The following is an 18,006-nucleotide window of genomic DNA, read 5'->3' on the forward strand; positions in this document are numbered from 1 at the left end:
TAAAGTTGGAAGCAATCTGTGTTAGGTAGTCATCACATATATATTGCTAAATCTCTAGAAAATGTAAAAAAGTGTTAGTAGATTTACAAGTCATGTATGCTGTATACCTCCTAGAAGGTGTAGCATTTTCTTTGTAACCGGTTATTTCTTAAGATTCATTCTTTAAAGCGTAGGTGCTGTGTGAACTCCTGATTTTAGTAAACCTGCTTGCTCGACACTTTGGTCTTCGTAGTGCTGTGGGCACTCGCAGTGGTGCAGCCTGCCCGTTGCTGGCAGCTCCGCACATTTTCATCCCGGCAGCGGGCACCGTGCCTCCAGGGCTCCGTGGCACTGCTTTCCCTGCCTTGGTCTTGTGGTGTTACCCTCGCGGCCTTGCACACACACATACAGCAGGTGCTCTCGGAAATAATGCCCTGCAGCGTGGCCGTCGGTCGCCTCTGCTCCCCACCCCCCCTTGGGTGTAGCTCTTGGTTTACAGCAGGGCATCCAGTGGTGTGTGTGCGCAGAGGCTGGTGACTGGCGGGCTCTGACTCAGCGCCGGCCCTGATCAGCACACACTTCGGTGAGTGCCAACAGCACTGCGAGTAAGAACAGTTGGCAGAGTTTGAGCAGCTCTTGGTGAAAACTGCATTGTTACTGTGAGGAAACAGTGTTGTGGAGGAGTCACCTGTTACACCAGAGAGGAGTCCAGGGGAAGGGCATTCATCTGGGAACCCCCAGCATCTCTCTTTCAGCTAGCTGCAGGGTACAGCTTTCACTTTTCCTCTCCTTCCTTTTGTTTTTATTCTTCCCCCAAAATCTGTCACCATTGGAGTCTTTAGTTAACTGTACTCAGTATACTCAGTAAAAAATCTTTGCACATGTGGACCTGTCTCAACATCCTTTCTGCAATTACCTGTTTCTCCTAAAGACTTGCAGATTTGCAGTTGTGTGTCGTGTCGTACCCCCCCCCCCCTTCTTTTTTTTTTTCTTTTTCATTATTTACTGATTTGCTCATTAAATAATTTGGGTGAGGTTACAGCCAAGATGCATGAAACTGTTATATAGAGAGCTATTTTTATAAATGAAGGCCAAAGGTGTAGTTATAGAATGGTTTGGGCTGGAAGAGATGTTTAAGATCATCTGGTTATGACTATGTAGTCCTCTGGTATGCTACTTTTAGTAAGAGTTCAGGCTGCTGTGTTGTAAGAAGGACTTGGATTAAGTTTAGTAGCAGTATGCCAACAGCTGATTGCCTGGGTTTGTTGGGATTTTTTCAGTTGTGTGCTTTTTTCTTCAGAGTGACAAGATACTTCTAGTTCCATTTAAGATTTGAAGGTGTTTTAGTCCATTCAAGAGTTGAATAGTGTTGAGATGGAAACTTAAATGGCAGTGCAGTTTGGTTTTCTGAGTTATTGTTGAATGTGTTATATGGTATTGAACTGCTGTAAGCTAAGTGTAATTAGACTGAACATGCATGCATCACCAAAACACGCATCAAATACTGAAGGTGTGATAATCTTTGTTGGATTGTTCCTCTTAGTTCCCTTTTTCTGTTGTAAAATTATCTGGTTTTCCTCAGAAAATAAGTGGTTTTTTACACTTCCTTGCAGATTCCTGCTTCAGTGTCTTGAGGATCTTGATGCCAATCTGCGGAAACTGAATTCACGTTTGTTTGTTATTCGTGGACAGCCAGCAGATGTTTTTCCCAGACTTTTTAAGGTAAATGCCACCTTGCAGTTGTTTCTGTCCATAAATATGACTGAGAAACTAATTTCAACTAGAAATTTCAACTAATTTCTTGCACTACATACTTCAGCACACATTGTTATCCATGCAAATATTTAACTGTTCTTGCAGTTTCTCTGTTAGATTCAGGTTTTTCCCCTCTAATGTGCATATCACCAATTGAACTGAGTTGCTTTTAGACTTTACAGGTTTTGGTTTCTTTCTTTCCAGAAGTGGAACTGATTTCAAATGGTTTGTTAAGTGTAGGTATTGCATATTATTAAATATTCCTTTCCAGGTTCCCTTTGAAATACTGAAATACGATTCTGTGCATAAGTCCAAGTTCAAAGCCTGACCTGTAAAAGCAATGTCTTATTTAGGCCAAATATCTGCTGTGGTTGCTTTTGGCCATTAAAAGTATTTAATAATTTAATAAGTAGTAGGCTTGGTAAAAGCATAGTGCAGGTAAAAAGAAATTTCTAGTTGAAGAAGTTTAAGGCTTTTGTGGGAAAGGGTCTGATTATTGAGCAAATTAAAACTGTGAGGGATTGTTACTGATATTAATCTGTATTCCATGGATAACTGTGTATTTAAGGTAACAATACTATAATACGATAGTAAAAATGAACACTTTGCGGAATAATGTTAAAAATTTCTATCAAGTGACTGGATCAAGGAGACTGAGACAAGCAAGACTGTGGAGAAACAATAGAGTACCTGTTTTTCCAAAGAGATCATCCGTTCAAGGTTTTTATTCCTAAGTCTTCAACACCAAACTGAAACTCAACCAGATCTCACATTTCAGTCTTCATTCTTGTGCTTTATTTGTGATATGCTAACTGGATGATACTCTGACTGGTCTTTTCTTGATTTCCCTTCAGTGAAGAATTTCCTGCAGGAGTGGCATTAGTTGGTGCTTGCAAACCCCCAGATATTCAAGCTTATTATATCTGCCTGCCAAATTTGGTTTGATTGCATTTAAATAGGAGCAAAGATCTTGCTGTTGTGTGTATTGCCTTCTGGATTTGAGTGACCTGTGACAAGATTTCTTACATAATGGCTACTTTGACAACTCCTGTTTCAGATCTTTCTACTAGGCTGATCTTTCTGTGCCTAACAGCATTGGGGTGCCACATTTTCAGAATATTAGTGCTGAGAAAGTAATGAAAATAACTTGTCATATAGATAGTATACGGCAGGTGAAAAAGAACATTCACATCTGTCTATGTCTTCTCGTTCCTCAAATTTCAAAGAAGTGTCTTTATTTTGTATTTGCTTGCTGAGGAGCTTTTCAGGGCATCCTCTATCCTGGAACAAATAAGAGGCATTGTTGAGGCTCTTGAGGACTTCTTCAATGTTTGGCTGAAGACTGCCTGGAACATGCATCTGTCTCCTATCGCTAATCTCACAGCCTCTTTTGCCAGAGCAGTATAGTATCTGTGTATCGGGCACTTGCAGTGCAGCAAAGGGCATATAACACTGAACCAAGCTCTTCAGATCATCCTCATTAAATGTCTCAAAGGTGAGCGGTGATCCTGACCCTGAAGAACACACGTAGGTGTTTTTTGCCTGGGAGAAGATAACTTTAAATAATGGTAGGAGATAGTGGAACTTTTGTAGCGCCTTTGTCGGGAGCCCTGTCACAGATGCCAGCCTCTGTGGATTTCCTGGGGATGAAAGCTTCATAGCTGTTTCTTAGTAGGGCGCTCTCTTTCCCAGGCTGAAGGACAATTCCTTGCAAGAAGGCCTCAAGGTCCTTTAGGCTCTTTCATTTGTGTGTGTGTATATATATAAACATACATATAAAACTACTTTCCTCTTTTCAGTCCTTCAGAGCAGCTTTGATTCCCTTAAGATGCTGAATTCGGTACTAGCTAGGAGCACTGCTGCTAGCAGCAGTGGAGTGTCATCCTCTGGAGTAGTGCATAGAGACAGAATATTTTCTCCAGCAGACTTTGCAGGTCTCTGCAAAATTCTTTCAGGTTTTTTGTTTGTTTGAGGGTTTTGTTTGGGTTTTTTGTTTGCTTGTGGCTTTTCTAAGTAACTTGAAGATGATGTTTCCATCTGACTGCAGGGATCCAGCTTCTGCTAGTAGTAGGCACCCGCCTGGCACCTGTTGGTAAACTTCAACCAGTCAAGTTTTGGTTGGTTCTTGCTTCATTCTCTTCAGTTTTTTCTGGTCTGCTCTGTATCTCCAGCTGTTTGGGACTGGCTTGGTAAAGCAAATAGAATTGGAACAATCTCTGTAATTCTTTAAATGCATCAATGTTGCTAAAAGTATCCAGCAGTATATGCAAAGCAATTTGTGTCCATGCTTCTTCTAAGTGTCTAGATCATGCTGATGTGATCTGGGTATATTCGCATCATGTAGCACTTCTCTCAGAGTTCCTTGGCTCCCTTGGGGACATGGCTCTGGCTCTTGGACACGTTTTTTTATGGTTCTCTTTTCAGTATGCCAGAGGAGGGAGAGATTTAGAAAAATACCTGCTACAACTTGTCAGGCAGTGGTTTTACATTATGAAATGGGAAATAAATGTTATGAGGGTGTAGGAGGCTGCTTGAGGATTCGGGGCCTGCTGGGTCAGTCTTGGTAGACTTAATGATGGAAGGAACCAAACCTTCTTTCAAAGAGCAGGCACTCCCTGACATCGCCTATCCTCAGGGTTGTACCTGGGCTTCACCTAGGAGAGAGCTGGAGTTCAGAAGTGAAATGGGCACCTTAGGTGAACAGTATAGAGCGCTGTGTGTCTCTTTGGTATAAATCCAGTTCTCCGAAATAGTCTGGCTGGTGTATTTCTGATTCAGTATTAACTGATTAAGATTCTGAGGGATTAGAAAGGTATTTCCCAGAGTTTGATTGGCAGGATGGCTTTCTAGTATCATTGTGTGCACACATCACCTTTCCAATTTCCTACTGTTATGAAGCCTTAGCCATTAGTTGATCCCTTTCTTCACTTCTTTTCCCCCACCTGTTACTGTTGGCCTTGGTAACGGCATCTGTGACATGAAGGATATTAAACTTCAAGGTGTCCTCTGTTTAGGACGGAGATTTTTTTGTAATTGAGAATTTGAAGATTGTCTCTTCTGGTGGGTGAGGGGTGAGGATTTGGAAAAGGGAATGAAAGTGGGTGGTGGTGGGGGGTATTTTGTTCTGTTGTGCCCCCTGCCCCTCCCCGAAACTTCAGTTCTGCTCTTAAAGTTGACAGGCATGTATGAAAAGCTTTTCTACAGAGCAAAACTACTCCTGCTGATCAATGTCCAGAAGACAGCTTCTGTTGTCTTTCCCTTCCTTTGTGTCTCTTAAGGTATATGAATACTGAAGTTAGAGCTGAGTTTTCAGTTTGCACAGAAGCTGTCCTGTTATTGTATGCCCTCACACTAATGGGTCAGATAGAGGCTTTTTTTTATGCCTGATTCCTAATTAGATGCCACAATGTTGGGCTTTATTTTTGTGAGTCTGGGTGCCTAGATGTATTTTGGGCCGTTGTGTATCTCTTGACAAGTTTCAGCAGGTCACAGCTGGTGTTCCATCTTGTCCGTATCCTTCCTTCTCTTTTCCCTCCCCCTCCATCAAGCAGCCAAGTTGAAGGACCACTTTGTTGTTGTTGTTGCAGGAATGGAATATTGCAAAACTTTCTATTGAATATGATTCTGAACCATTTGGGAAGGAAAGAGATGCAGCAATTAAGAAGCTGGCTAGTGAAGCTGGAGTGGAGGTCATTGTTCGAATTTCCCATACATTATATGACCTAGACAAGTAAGTTACCATTACCTCTAATTTTAAAAAGGAAAAAAAAAAGTATTAATTTTATGTAGTACTTGGTTAGATATTGTGTGCTACTTTCTTTGTAGAGCACTTCATGTTTAAGAAGACATTTTATGTTTCCCTTTTATCCATCCTTCCAAATTTTATTGCATACTGAGTAGAACTTAACTCAAGAAAATGATACATAACTGTATCTGAAATACAATTTTGATTCAGTGTTCTTTTGAAAATCATAGTCATGTTAATTTTCTGTCTTACTATAATGAAGTTCACTCAAACGTGCCTGTAACTTCTCCCAAATAAGATCTATTGTTGCTTAGTTGCTTTGTTAGATTTTTCATCCTTATTTTACTTGTGGTACACAAGGAAGCAGGAAGTCCTTTATTTTTCAAGAACAGTTTCCTACTAGTTATGTATCCAGTAAGTAATTGTTTGCTATCCCTGTGTTGCCTTACTTAATGTCTTGTTTATATTTCCAAAGATCTATTTAAATGGATTAGTATTAGCTCCCTATTATGGAAACATAATTCACAAACTATTCAGAAGTATTACTTGGCTTCTCTTAAGTGACTTATTGTGGTAGATGCCAATTTTATTCTGTTACAAACCAATGCATGAGAGGCAGCTAGACATATGGGAGGAAAGGGAATTACTGTTTTGAAACCAATTTGAAACCTGATGCATTTTTTTATCCTAAACTTAGAACTCTTTTTCTTCCCTCTCTGCCCAGGCACTCCTCCACTAAATGAATGGTTGGTTCCATCTACCACTTTGTAAATTATTTCTGTGAAGTTTTCCTTTCCAAGAATTTTATATATATTTAAGGTGACAGTGCAAAATATGGAAAATGTTTAACAACAGTCAGTGTGTATAAACTACACCTTGATTTTCCCCGTATTAAGACGGTTGTAATATTGACTACTGTTCTCAATACCAGAGCAGAAAAATAGATACTTTTTTATAATGCAAATACCATGGTCTTGTAGGTTACTTGCGTGTATCTCTATGTAGCTATGATCTTTCATTACTTGTTCTTGAGTGACTTTCCTCACCCCAGGGATGAAGAATAGTTGACTTGGTTATAAACAGTTAATTTATATATCTCCCTAGTGGGGGAAAAAAAGGATGGTAAAATTAAAGTTCAAATGGTCTGGGTTGCCATGTATTTCTGTGATATTTTTTTTTTTTTTTATAACATGCTAGTGGCAGGTAAGAAGATATTTCTTTATGTGTATATTTTATTTTAAAAAATAAATGTTAGGTATTATTGACTGACATACTACTTTTTTTCTTTTTTGTTTTGTTCCAGAATAATAGAATTAAATGGAGGACAGCCTCCTCTTACTTACAAGCGGTTCCAGACCCTAATTAGTAGAATGGAACCACTGGAGATGCCAGTAGAGACTATAACCCCAGAGGTAATGGAAAAATGTACTACTCCAGTTTCTGATGACCATGATGAGAAATATGGTGTCCCATCACTTGAAGAGCTAGGTATGTTCTAAGATTGCTTTGACACTGTGAAACAAGTAAGATGTAATCTACCACTAAAAGCGTAATACTTAAACCTCTCTCATGGTTATTTTTACTTACGGTTAATTGTTAAACTGATGCCAGTTATGACACACAAAAGGAACAAGAAAGGATAATGAACCCTGTAAATTTTAGTTGTTTTCTTTTAAATGGAAGCTCAGTTATATCAAACTACATACACTATGTACCGTTTGGCTTTTTGTAATACAGCATAGCCATTTTCCCATGGTACCAAATAATCAGTAAGCTACCAGTAGTCTTTGATACTTCATTTTGTATTAAATACATTTGGTATCTTTGTGCTTCAGGTCATTAGTCTGTCATTTTACAAAGTAATTAAAATTCCCTCTTGTCTTGCAATGCAAAAATAGATACTAGTAAGGCTAATAATTCTTTGAGAAGCTTTGGGGAGCTGTGCACCTTACGTTTCTGTAAATTTAATTTTAAGAAATGGTATCAAGCTATTGTCCTGTGAATCTCCCCCCTCTTTCCTGTTCCCCCATGCCCCAAAATACAAGCACATGTGGTATGACCTCCAAATTGCGAGCACAAGGGTCTGGATGGATTTTGGCTGAGCTGTGACTGCTCTGTGTACTCCATTTGAACTCTCATACGGCAGACCTTTCTTTTTAAGGGTTTGAGAAGAGAAGATCTCATTTAACATGTCTACCTATAGTTTAACCACTGGATATCTCATGCACTTGGTGAACAATCAGGGGGACCCGGGGGAGAAATCTTGTTACTTTGTTTTCATCTTTCTTTTGCAGCTCAAGTACATGTTTATGATCGAATGGACAATAATCCCAGTCGTTTATTTAAGTCAAGGTCAATGAAACCTAGGAATGTTCTGAAGCTAGCTCTTGTGCTTTTATTTTGATGGAAGAAGTTTTTAGATATTCTGTAAATTACAATTGCAATTGTTGTTTCTTAGGAGTAACTTAAAAAAAAAAGAAAAGTTTTGAGTTTGGGATAGCCCACATATTGCAGAACTGAGAATTGAAAAATGATAGAAAGGTCACTTGGTGCAAAAAAACCCCAGAAATAGGGAAACTGAGTAAGACCATTCAGCATGTAAAACTTGTAATATAAATCAATGTAAATGTAAAAGTTGGATTTTACTGCAAACTAGAGGTATTGAATGTGCTTTGGTATGACTTGGTTGCATACTGTTCTAAAACTTGTACTTTGCCATGTGTCCAATTTACCACTATTCTCAAGATACAATAAAATGTAGTCGAGTATCAATATACTACAATTTTGATGCACTACAGTATAAGCAAACAAGAAAATTCCCTGTTTCAATTTAAATGTTTTTCAGGTTTTGACACAGATGGTCTGCCTTCTGCAGTATGGCCAGGGGGGGAAACAGAAGCTCTCACACGATTGGAAAGACATTTAGAACGAAAGGTATGTTTCAAATCATTGCAAGTATGACACATATGGGAAACGTAGTTACTCTTTGCAATTGGATATAAAAGGAATTGGACAAGTTGCTTAAAAAAAGAAATATCAAAACCACAAACTTGAACTCAATGCCTTGGTATACTGATACAAATCAACTTGGTTTTTAGTTTTAAAAGTTTATAGCATGTTGTCTTTAATATAAATTTTAGAGAAAGTCTGTGATACTGTTTTCTACTAAAAAATGAATTATTTTTTCTTTGGAGGTACTTTTGCTTGAAACATAATTTTTATAACTTTGAAGGGGAATTCTAAAGCTAATGTAATGCTAGTTGTCTAGGTTTTCCTTTTTAGAAGATAGATAGGTAGTTCTGGAAGACAGTTCATGCATTCTGCCTTGAGATGAATTACCTTCTAGAGATTCTGCTGATTCAAAAGGAGCACCTAGATATTGTACGTAATGTGACCATCTGTCCAGTGTCTGGGTTCTGTTATGGACATGATTTCTTGCTTTACATTTACAAGTTGCTACCTAGCCTGTAGTCTGGTATTGCTGTGGGTTTTTTAGGTTGTTGTGTTGTTGTTGTTTGTTGTTGTTTGTTTTTTTTTTTAAGGCTTGGGTAGCAAACTTTGAAAGACCACGAATGAATGCAAATTCCCTTCTGGCGAGCCCTACAGGGCTTAGTCCCTACCTCCGCTTTGGCTGTTTGTCCTGTCGTCTCTTTTATTTCAAGTTAACGGATCTGTACAAAAAGGTATGGTTTCTACACAGTCAGCTACATGTTCTTAGACGTCATGGCTTTTCCCTACTACTTCTCCTAATAAAATGTTTTCTTTTAATGACGATCTTCAGGTAAAAAAGAACAGCTCCCCTCCCCTCTCCCTCTATGGCCAGCTGTTATGGCGTGAATTTTTCTACACAGCGGCGACTAACAATCCACGGTTTGATAAAATGGAGGGGAATCCTATCTGTGTACAAATTCCCTGGGATAAGAATCCTGAGGCTTTGGCCAAATGGGCAGAAGGCAGGACAGGTTTTCCTTGGATTGATGCGATTATGACACAGCTTCGTCAAGAAGGTTGGATTCACCATTTAGCCCGGCATGCTGTAGCATGCTTTTTGACTCGAGGTGACCTCTGGATTAGCTGGGAAGAAGGAATGAAGGTATTGTTTCTTACTGTTGAATTGCTTGAAGTGCCTATTGGAGTTGCTAGTAGTCATTCTAGAACTTTTACTGTGTGGTGGAAGCTGAATTTTAAGCCTTAAACTGTGACCAAAGTTAAATTGGTTCTGATAAACAGTGATGTTGGTTTTGCCTGTTGAATGTCCTCTTTTATTGGAATATTAGAGTGTTTCTTGCAGTCAGAATAGGTCTGCATTCTTTTAAATTTGGGATTTCTTCCAAAATCTTGGCAAATAAACATGGATTACTCTTGTAATTGAAATTTCTTGCCAGTCGTACTGTGTGAACAGCTTCTGTTCACATCTCATGTCTGCTTCCCTGTGAAGGGAAAGCACCACAGGAATTAAAGGGAGAAAACTAAAAACTGAGCATGTTCTTTCAGCAATTTCTGTCCCTTCACCCAATGTTAGAAGTGCAAGTATGGTTAAAATGATTTGGTTGAAGTTTCGGTGCAATTAATTTTTATGCAGTTCAAGTTCAAGTTACAAATGCCAGTCTTCTGAAGGATGGAATAATTTAATCTCAGCCTTTGAATCAGTTTTACGTTTTTAGAAGGATAGTACATCTTTTATTCATCAATGATAATAAATTAAAAAGTCTTTTATTTTTGAAATCTAAAAATGCATTTACTTGCCACCAGATCATGACTGCATATTTATATATGTATATGATCTCATGAAATTTCATATTTCTTAACAAATCAGTTGTAAGCAAACACTTTCAGTTAAAAAAACCCCAAACTGTCTTGGTTACACAACAACATAAGCTGCTTTAGGAGTTTTCCTTTTGCTGTTCATAGATAAAGTTATCGAAGATGCACATAACTCAGCCAAAAACCAAAGCTGTTTATTACAGATAAATGCCAACTTTCTTACTTTTGAAATAATACAGCCTATGGAGAGCCCGGCCTTGTGCAGTGGAAGGATGTTTGATTCATGCATCCACATGTAGCAAAAGTTATTCTGGCTTTCTGCAATGATGTTATTTCCAAAGTCTTATTACATGGCAGCATCTAGTGGAACAGTTGTGTGCTAACAGTTAATGGTCATCTGAAGATCTTGTTATGTTATTAATTACTTTCTGTTTAGAAATTTTTTTTAAAGTGTTTTAAGATAAATCTTATTTTTTCAAATCAGTCCAGCTCCAGCCATCCTTCAGGGATTTATTTTTTTTAAAGGATGTGCATATGTAAGAATCTGGAACTTTTTTTGGTTGTAGCTTTCAGAGATGTCTACAAGGTTTTTTACAGGATAAAAGCCAAACAGCTATCACACTCTTGTTCTTGAGTTTGGTGTTCAGGTAAGGATTTGCAGTTGCATACTGAGCATTCTGTGAATGTTGCCAGGTAAGAAGGAGTGTTGCTATGTTAAAAAGCTGGGTTTCCTCTAATGAAACCAGAAGCTCAGAACAATTCCTAAAAATGTCAGGGTGTCAAAGGTGTGCCATGTTCGGACTAATTTGTTGCTTTAATTTCTTAAGGTCTTTGAAGAACTGTTACTTGATGCAGATTGGAGTGTGAACGCTGGAAGCTGGATGTGGCTGTCCTGTAGTTCGTTCTTTCAGCAGTTTTTTCACTGCTACTGTCCAGTGGGTTTTGGCAGGAGAACTGACCCAAATGGGGATTACATCAGGTAACTCACAAGCCAGAAACTGCAGCGATTCATGGATGTCACTTAAACTGTCAAGTGGCTTTATACTGAAAATGACCTTTTTATTTTTTTTTTCTTAAGACGCTATTTGCCAGTACTTAGAGGTTTCCCTGCAAAATATATCTATGATCCTTGGAATGCCCCAGAGAGCATCCAGAAGGCAGCAAAATGTATTATAGGAGTTAATTATCCCAAGCCAATGGTAAATCATGCAGAGGCAAGCCGTCTGAATATTGAGAGGATGAAACAAATCTACCAGCAGCTTTCACGATACAGAGGACTGGGTATGGTTATAGGCTATTGGCTTTATTTGTTTGAAAACTTCTCACCTTCTAGAAATTAATAATTCTGTCTTATAGCAATGGTAACCAGATGTGAGCTCAGTGTTGTGACTAGGGTTGTGCATGCAAATAAAAGGAAATATTAGATATACCCAAGAAAAGGAAGAAAGAATTTGAGTGGAGTGCCTCTTTCTAAATCTTACCTGGACTTTTCTTTCTTCTGTGCATTTTTGGAAGTTGTTCTATTAAACTGGGTCTTCTGATGCTTTTGTAAAGTTAAGTTTTAATACCAGTGATGAGAAAATTAATGTTGTTCAACCATACTGTATTTGCATTTGCAAATACTGTTACTCAAAGAGCAATGCAGCTTCTGGTAGCTTTCTTCCTAGTTAGGAAAGACTATCCCCTTTGCTCCTAGAGGTAAACCACATGCACTTGTATTGCTTAGGTAGGTGTAAGCAGTCACCATGTTCAGATATTGGATACTGAATCAGGATGCATTGTACCTTAATGCAGCGTAACAAATGTGTGTAAATAATGAATATTGGAGAAGTTATGCAGTGTGTTGTGTAGAAAATGCCTGTTAAGTAACTGTGAACTAAAATTACTTGGCAAGTTAGAGAGATGTTCTCCTGTTACAAAAGTAAATCACTCAAGGTGAGGGTGGAGAATTGGCTATCATGAGGAAAAAAGCATGATACACTTCATCTTTTATTTTTCCTGGTTTTCATTATGGCTATATATTTTATTTTGTTGCTTAGGTCTTCTTGCAACAGTGCCTTCTAATCCAAACGGAAATGGAAATGGTGGCCTAATGGGTTATTCACCAGGAGAAAGCATTTCTGGTTGTGGTGGTACAGGAGGTCAGTCAAAATCTTTCAGTACATGGAATTATTGGTACTGAACCGCACAAACTTCTTTTCTAGTGCCCTTGGTGTGTTATGTGTTAAAAAAGAACTGTTTTCACAAGACAGTTTTCAGTGCAAGTCACAAACATTTTCAGATTTATTCATGAAGGTTGGCAGAATTTGTATATAGACATCTTTTGAATATTTTTTTAATCCCAAACATGTAAGATTTTTTAACCTTTTTTTTTCTCCCTGAAAATTACTTATTAACATGCATCAAATAGTTCATTTTTTAAAAAAAGCATTTGAATGATTTATTATTATTATTGGTAGAAGTCTACAGGCATCATGATATTTGTAGCAAGGAGTGATTTGTGAATTTTCAAGTCAGAATTGTTAATTTATAAAGTTTTCTAATGCTAGCATTAGATAGCTTACTGGAATGTAATTCTACCATAATGTCAATGACAACACGGTGGGCAGTGTCTGAAAGACCTTAATATAGAATTTGTCATATAGTTTTGATGAAAATTGCTTTAGGCTATTAAACTTGCTTATGGTAACATGCAAAGGCTAGCATTAACTAGTCACTTAGAAAAATAAGTAAGAACACTATTAACATTGTCTAAACCCACGGTGCAGCAATGTCTTGAATACTCTGTGTACCTTGGACTCCTCATTGTAAAAAGATACAGCAGAACTGGATATCTACTGGGATTCTGGTCTCCTTAGGCTTTAGACAAGGTTGGAAGCAGTTTGTGGAGGAAAATGGACCTGATTGTTGTCAGCCAGTATGGTTCCTCTCAAAGAATTGAAGTCTAGACTCCTTAAAGCTAGCTGGGTGCTTGAGCTTTTCTTCCTTTTAGGTTCAGAGATTTAGAAAGCAGGAAGGGCTTAGTTTAAAAAACTAACATTATGTGCACTCTTTTTAAAAGGTATACATGTATGCTTAAATGTACACATGTTCTTACACTTTTTATATCAGAAATGTATCCATTTTGTAGGAGGTTACTATGTATTCATCTGAGTTTGCAAGTGTGAATTTGGAAAGACAAAAATATTAGAGCTTTGGACCTGTTGTGAGGTGGTTTGGAAAAAAAACCACCCACCACAATCAAAGTCTGCCTCTCAAAGAGGGGGGAGGGGGGAGACCCAACATCTTAAATTCCAGAACTGGAATTGTGTCCTCTGTTATGTTTAAGTGTTTGTTGTCTTGTTGGTTTTTTTTCCCCTGCCTCTCCAGCAGCTCAGCTGGGAACTGGTGATGGTCATACAGTTGTTCAGCCATGTGCCCTGGGAGACACTCATACAGGAGCAAGTGGAATTCAGCAGCAAGGTATTATGGCAGTGCCTGTCTGTAGAGGATCTCCAAATCCTTGCAACTGTGGAAAAACAGACAAAACATCAAAATAACATGGATAGATTTTTGGTGACAGCTGCTGTCTGCAACTTGAACTGACCTTGTTTCTGTTCTTGAAACATAAAAATTATTTCTTAGAGTGAACTTGCTTGTCTTGTCACTTTTATCTCTCAAATGCTCATTTAGAACAATATTTGTATGTTTTGAGTGGGAGGGATCACAAGTGTGACTTAAAAATAAATAAACATTATCCTAGGTTACTTCAAATGAAAGATACTGAAAGAAAGAAGTTGACTTTGTATTAGAGAGCAAAATTTGCATGTTACTTTTCCCTGATTTCACTACCACTCTTCCCATACATAATAAATTTCCACAGTTTTTATGTGGATATTCTCATATTGTGGAGGCAAATTTTTGTTACCTTAACTATACAGAAACTTAAGCTGTGGTTTGTGATGGATGAAAGTTGCAATCAAATTTAGCACAACTGTTTCTCTGCAATCTTAACAGAGGTTGTGTGTTAACTGATCATGACTGTCATGTCTGTTTTGTTTAAGCATCCAGAATATAACCAGAACACCACAACTGTTCAGAATAAAAAAACCTTGCAACTGCTTTTGCTAATTTACGCTATTTATGCAGGGCGCTCAGTTTGCATCTTTAAGTTATTTGCATATACTTTTTTTCACAGCTTAGTTATGCTATAACAAAATCATAAAAAAGATGAGACTTGGCAGAACAAATGTTAACATTTACAACAACTTAGAATTAAAGTGTTTGGATATATAAACATTCTGCTTGTTGCAAATATAATGCATAAATATGTAGGCACTTAATATTGTATTGTGCATATATATTTAACTGCTGTAGACTGCCATGAGGTTTTTTGGGTTGTGAGTCTTTTTGTTGGTGGTTTTTGGTTTGGTGGTTTGTTTTTTTTTGCATAACTCTTCTGCATTTAGGGTAGTTTCTGGCAGGATTTTTCTTGATGATGGAAAATAAATCAATTGGCTCCTTTTTGTCATTGTATGCTTGCTTGCAGTTCTAAATTTTATTTATTATAATAAATATCTACTGTATCTGAACAGGTTACTGTCAAGCAAGTAGTATCTTACACTATGCTCATGGAGACAATCAGCAATCACACTTATTGCAAGCAGGTAATTTAAAGAACAACAAAGAAACAAAAACACTTTTCCTGAATATATAAAGGTGCAATAGAGTCTTAATGTAAATACTGGTTTTAAATTTAAATTATCAGGAAGAACAGCCCTTGGTACTGGCATTAGTACAGGGAAACGCCCAAATCCAGAAGAAGAAACTCAGATTGTTGGACCAAAAGTCCAGCGACAGAGCACAAATTAAACTGGTAAGATCTGAGACACCTTAAAATTACCCTCATAATGAGTAAATTCCTGTACAGATTTTGTGTCTGCAAGTCTACAGTAACATTCATATCACTGCGATGCAAAGGATCCTAAATTAGTGCTGCAAATATTTCAGTTCCAGGTGCTATACAAACAGATAATACAAAATCCTGGATCTGAAGAGTTTGTGAAGTATGAGATAGGAAACAGTTGTAAAAAATAGAACCAGACCAAAGATTCAGACACAGAGTGAGGTGTTAATGAAAGTGAGAGGGATAAACTGTGGTGTCATGTACATTAGCAGAGCTGCTTATTTAGTTTCAGTTACTCTCTGCTCCTGCATCTCACCTGAAGTTGTGCCCAGTGCTGTTTGGGTGACTGTACGGTGGCCTGAATCAGAAGACTAACACCACTTGAAAGGGGCTGGGTTTGAGTTCTAGACATACAAGTGGACTAAGCAGAACATGTTTTAGGGAGAGACCGTAGAAAGCCTGCGGAATGCTGATGTAGTTATTGCATGTAGAGGTGTAGGGACAAGGAAGATTTGAAGCCTTGAGCACTTGTCATTGGTCTGTAACCTAAGCGGGATGCTCAGATAGCCAAGTTTCTCAAGGAAGGCTGTGGTGAAAAGTACTTGAGTTTGGAGGAGGAGGCATTGCTGCAAAGGTACATGTGAACAAGTGTGAAAATGTGTGGAGAAAAGCAGTAAATTGGGGAGTTTGATATGTGTGAAATCATCAACATAGAGAAGATAACTGGATTTTGTGTTTTGGATAGAGTTACTTAGGAACAGGATAGAGAAAAAGAAAAGGCCAAAGATGTTATACCGCTTCCCTCAGTGAGCTCAATTTGAGAGGAATAAGGAAGATGACCTGAAAGACAAGTTAAAGAGTAATTACTTAAGTGGAAAGCCGAGGAATGGAGGGCTGTCTGAAGCAAGAGGGGACAAGACTTCAAAACTAGGAGTGTGACAGCATAGATTAAAGGTGATTGAGATGTCATTCCATCTTTATCTTTTACAAAAAGAGTTGGTCAGTATAGATGAGATAATGGTGCGTGGAGAGACTTCAGTGGAATTGGAAGATAGGGGTTCCCTACAGCAAGTATAGAAGATGCATTCAGCATCTCTAGAGATGAAATGGGAAATTCAGTCCACTTCATTTGGATTTGATAGCAAGATCTAATTTTGCTTGTTATGTGGTGTTAGCAGTTTGACAAAGTTATTGTGGTGCATTATGAACAATCGTGTTGTACTGATTTGGTTCAGTGAAGAACCACAGCATTGTTTCCATAATGCTACTTGAAGTGAGCTGAGACCTTAGTGATTGATCCACCTGCTATTTTCGCACACATTGGAAGCACTGTAAACTGTGCTTCTGTGTTCTCAAATTGATTTCTGGTACTCGGATGGGCCTGAGTGGAACGCAATTCCGACAGAGTCCGTGTTTCAGTAGCTGTCTGATCCATAGCATGTGTAGATTCATTCAGCATCCGTGTTTTGTATTGCAGAATTCCTTAGGTGCTCGTGTCTGTGTAGAAGAAGTGCCTGCAGAGCGAACGTCTGGTTCCAGTCTAAGCTCTTTTTCAATTGAGAGACAGGTTGGAGGGGGTTCCAGTTTGGCAGAGAAGACTGATTTTGTTAGGAGTGTCCAAAGCATGCTGCAAAAGCATTATAGTCAAATATAAAAAGCAGCCAAGATCATACCCAAAACGACTGCTGGCTAAAGGATGTGCAACTTCTGAATAGCACTAAAGTACAGAGGCTGTTGGGTTTCTCTCTCTCTTCCCCCCCCCCCCCCCCCCCCCCCCCCCTTTTTTTTTTTTCCTGGTTTGGTTTTTTTTTCCTTCCCCTTTTAGCCTCTAGGGAGTAAGAAATAAGAATGCTGAGTATTTGGGCCAGTACAAATGGGGACAGAGCTTCCTGCACAGAGAAGGGGGGAAAGAATATTGGTCCCTTGAATTATTTCTGCCTTCTTTGAAAACTCATGACAAACTGCCTAAGAATAATTCTTTTATTTTTTTTCTTGCAGCATTATTAGAAGAGAAGATAACCACTCCAAGAACACACAGGACAAAATTTCTGCTATTCTGTATTGGAACTAAAGTGTTGTGAGAGTACATGTACTAAAATGACATACTTTTTCATAAATTATTTTCAATTGTTCTCAGTTGTAAACAAGTCCAATTTTTGGAATGCATTATTTCTAACTGGCATTTCTATGGTTTTTAACTTTTTAATGACTCTTTCACAAAGCGCAAATTGAGTTTTGTATATAAAGTATTTGGTGAAGAATTTGCTAACTTAATGTAAATATAAACATTCATGATTAGCGATAGACCCATCAATATATTTTTGATAATCTTTCATGTATATGGTAGTAGGCAAAGCTATAGTGTTCTGTAAAACGGATGGACATAGAAGGTTTTGAAGTTTTTAAATTGTTATTATTTTTAGATTCCAGAACTTGACCTCTGTATGATGAACTTCATATTTTCAGAATGTAAGTGCTTAGGACTGTGTTTAATCAAATACAGTAGAGTTGTAACCTTTGTTAATCACATCTGTATATAGGTCATGCCAATTTTTTGTCGAGTTGTAAAATTTTCATGTATATGTCCAGTCCTGTATCTCCCAGTTGCCTTGTTCAGTAATGACATACCTTGTTAATAAAAGAAAATTGTATATAAAGATATGTATGTCTGTCCTCTGTGTACTCTTTTTTTACTCCAGTACATATTTCCAAAACCATTTCAGGAAGAAAGAAGAAAAATATAATTTTTAGACTTGATCTAGAAGTGCACAGTGAACCATATTACCTTTCACTAGAAGTTTCACGATACTGAAGCAAAACTCTGTCCAAGTTACTCGGGTCTTTTTGTTGAAATTGCATGCAGGTATGTATTCTTGTC

At 38.0% G+C, this 18,006-nt stretch overlaps 1 protein-coding gene across 2 annotated transcripts in view; it reads left to right on the top strand.

Moving 5' to 3' along the window:
* The window catches only part of CRY1 (cryptochrome circadian regulator 1), a 39,176-nt gene extending 21,387 nt beyond the window's left edge, over nt 1-17,789 (top strand). The window contains exons 2-14 of one of the 2 annotated variants that reach the window (XM_080393379.1): nt 1,593-1,701; nt 5,322-5,464; nt 6,783-6,967; nt 8,325-8,413; nt 9,022-9,162; nt 9,261-9,572; nt 11,071-11,222; nt 11,322-11,524; nt 12,283-12,384; nt 13,613-13,705; nt 14,818-14,889; nt 14,991-15,098; nt 17,127-17,789. In XM_080393379.1, the coding sequence (XP_080249505.1) occupies nt 1,593-1,701; nt 5,322-5,464; nt 6,783-6,967; nt 8,325-8,413; nt 9,022-9,162; nt 9,261-9,572; nt 11,071-11,222; nt 11,322-11,524; nt 12,283-12,384; nt 13,613-13,705; nt 14,818-14,889; nt 14,991-15,094 (1,705 nt within the window). In that variant the 3' untranslated portion in view covers nt 15,095-15,098; nt 17,127-17,789. The remainder of the gene's footprint in view (nt 1-1,592; nt 1,702-5,321; nt 5,465-6,782; nt 6,968-8,324; nt 8,414-9,021; nt 9,163-9,260; nt 9,573-11,070; nt 11,223-11,321; nt 11,525-12,282; nt 12,385-13,612; nt 13,706-14,817; nt 14,890-14,990; nt 15,099-17,126) is intronic. The other variant, XM_080393380.1, reaches the window with a different exon arrangement.
* The last annotated feature ends 217 nt before the right edge of the window (nt 17,790-18,006 follow it).

Source organism: Falco punctatus (assembly GCF_963210335.1).
Source record: "Falco punctatus genome assembly, chromosome: 6".
In the NCBI taxonomy this organism is placed as follows: Eukaryota; Metazoa; Chordata; class Aves; order Falconiformes; family Falconidae; genus Falco; species Falco punctatus.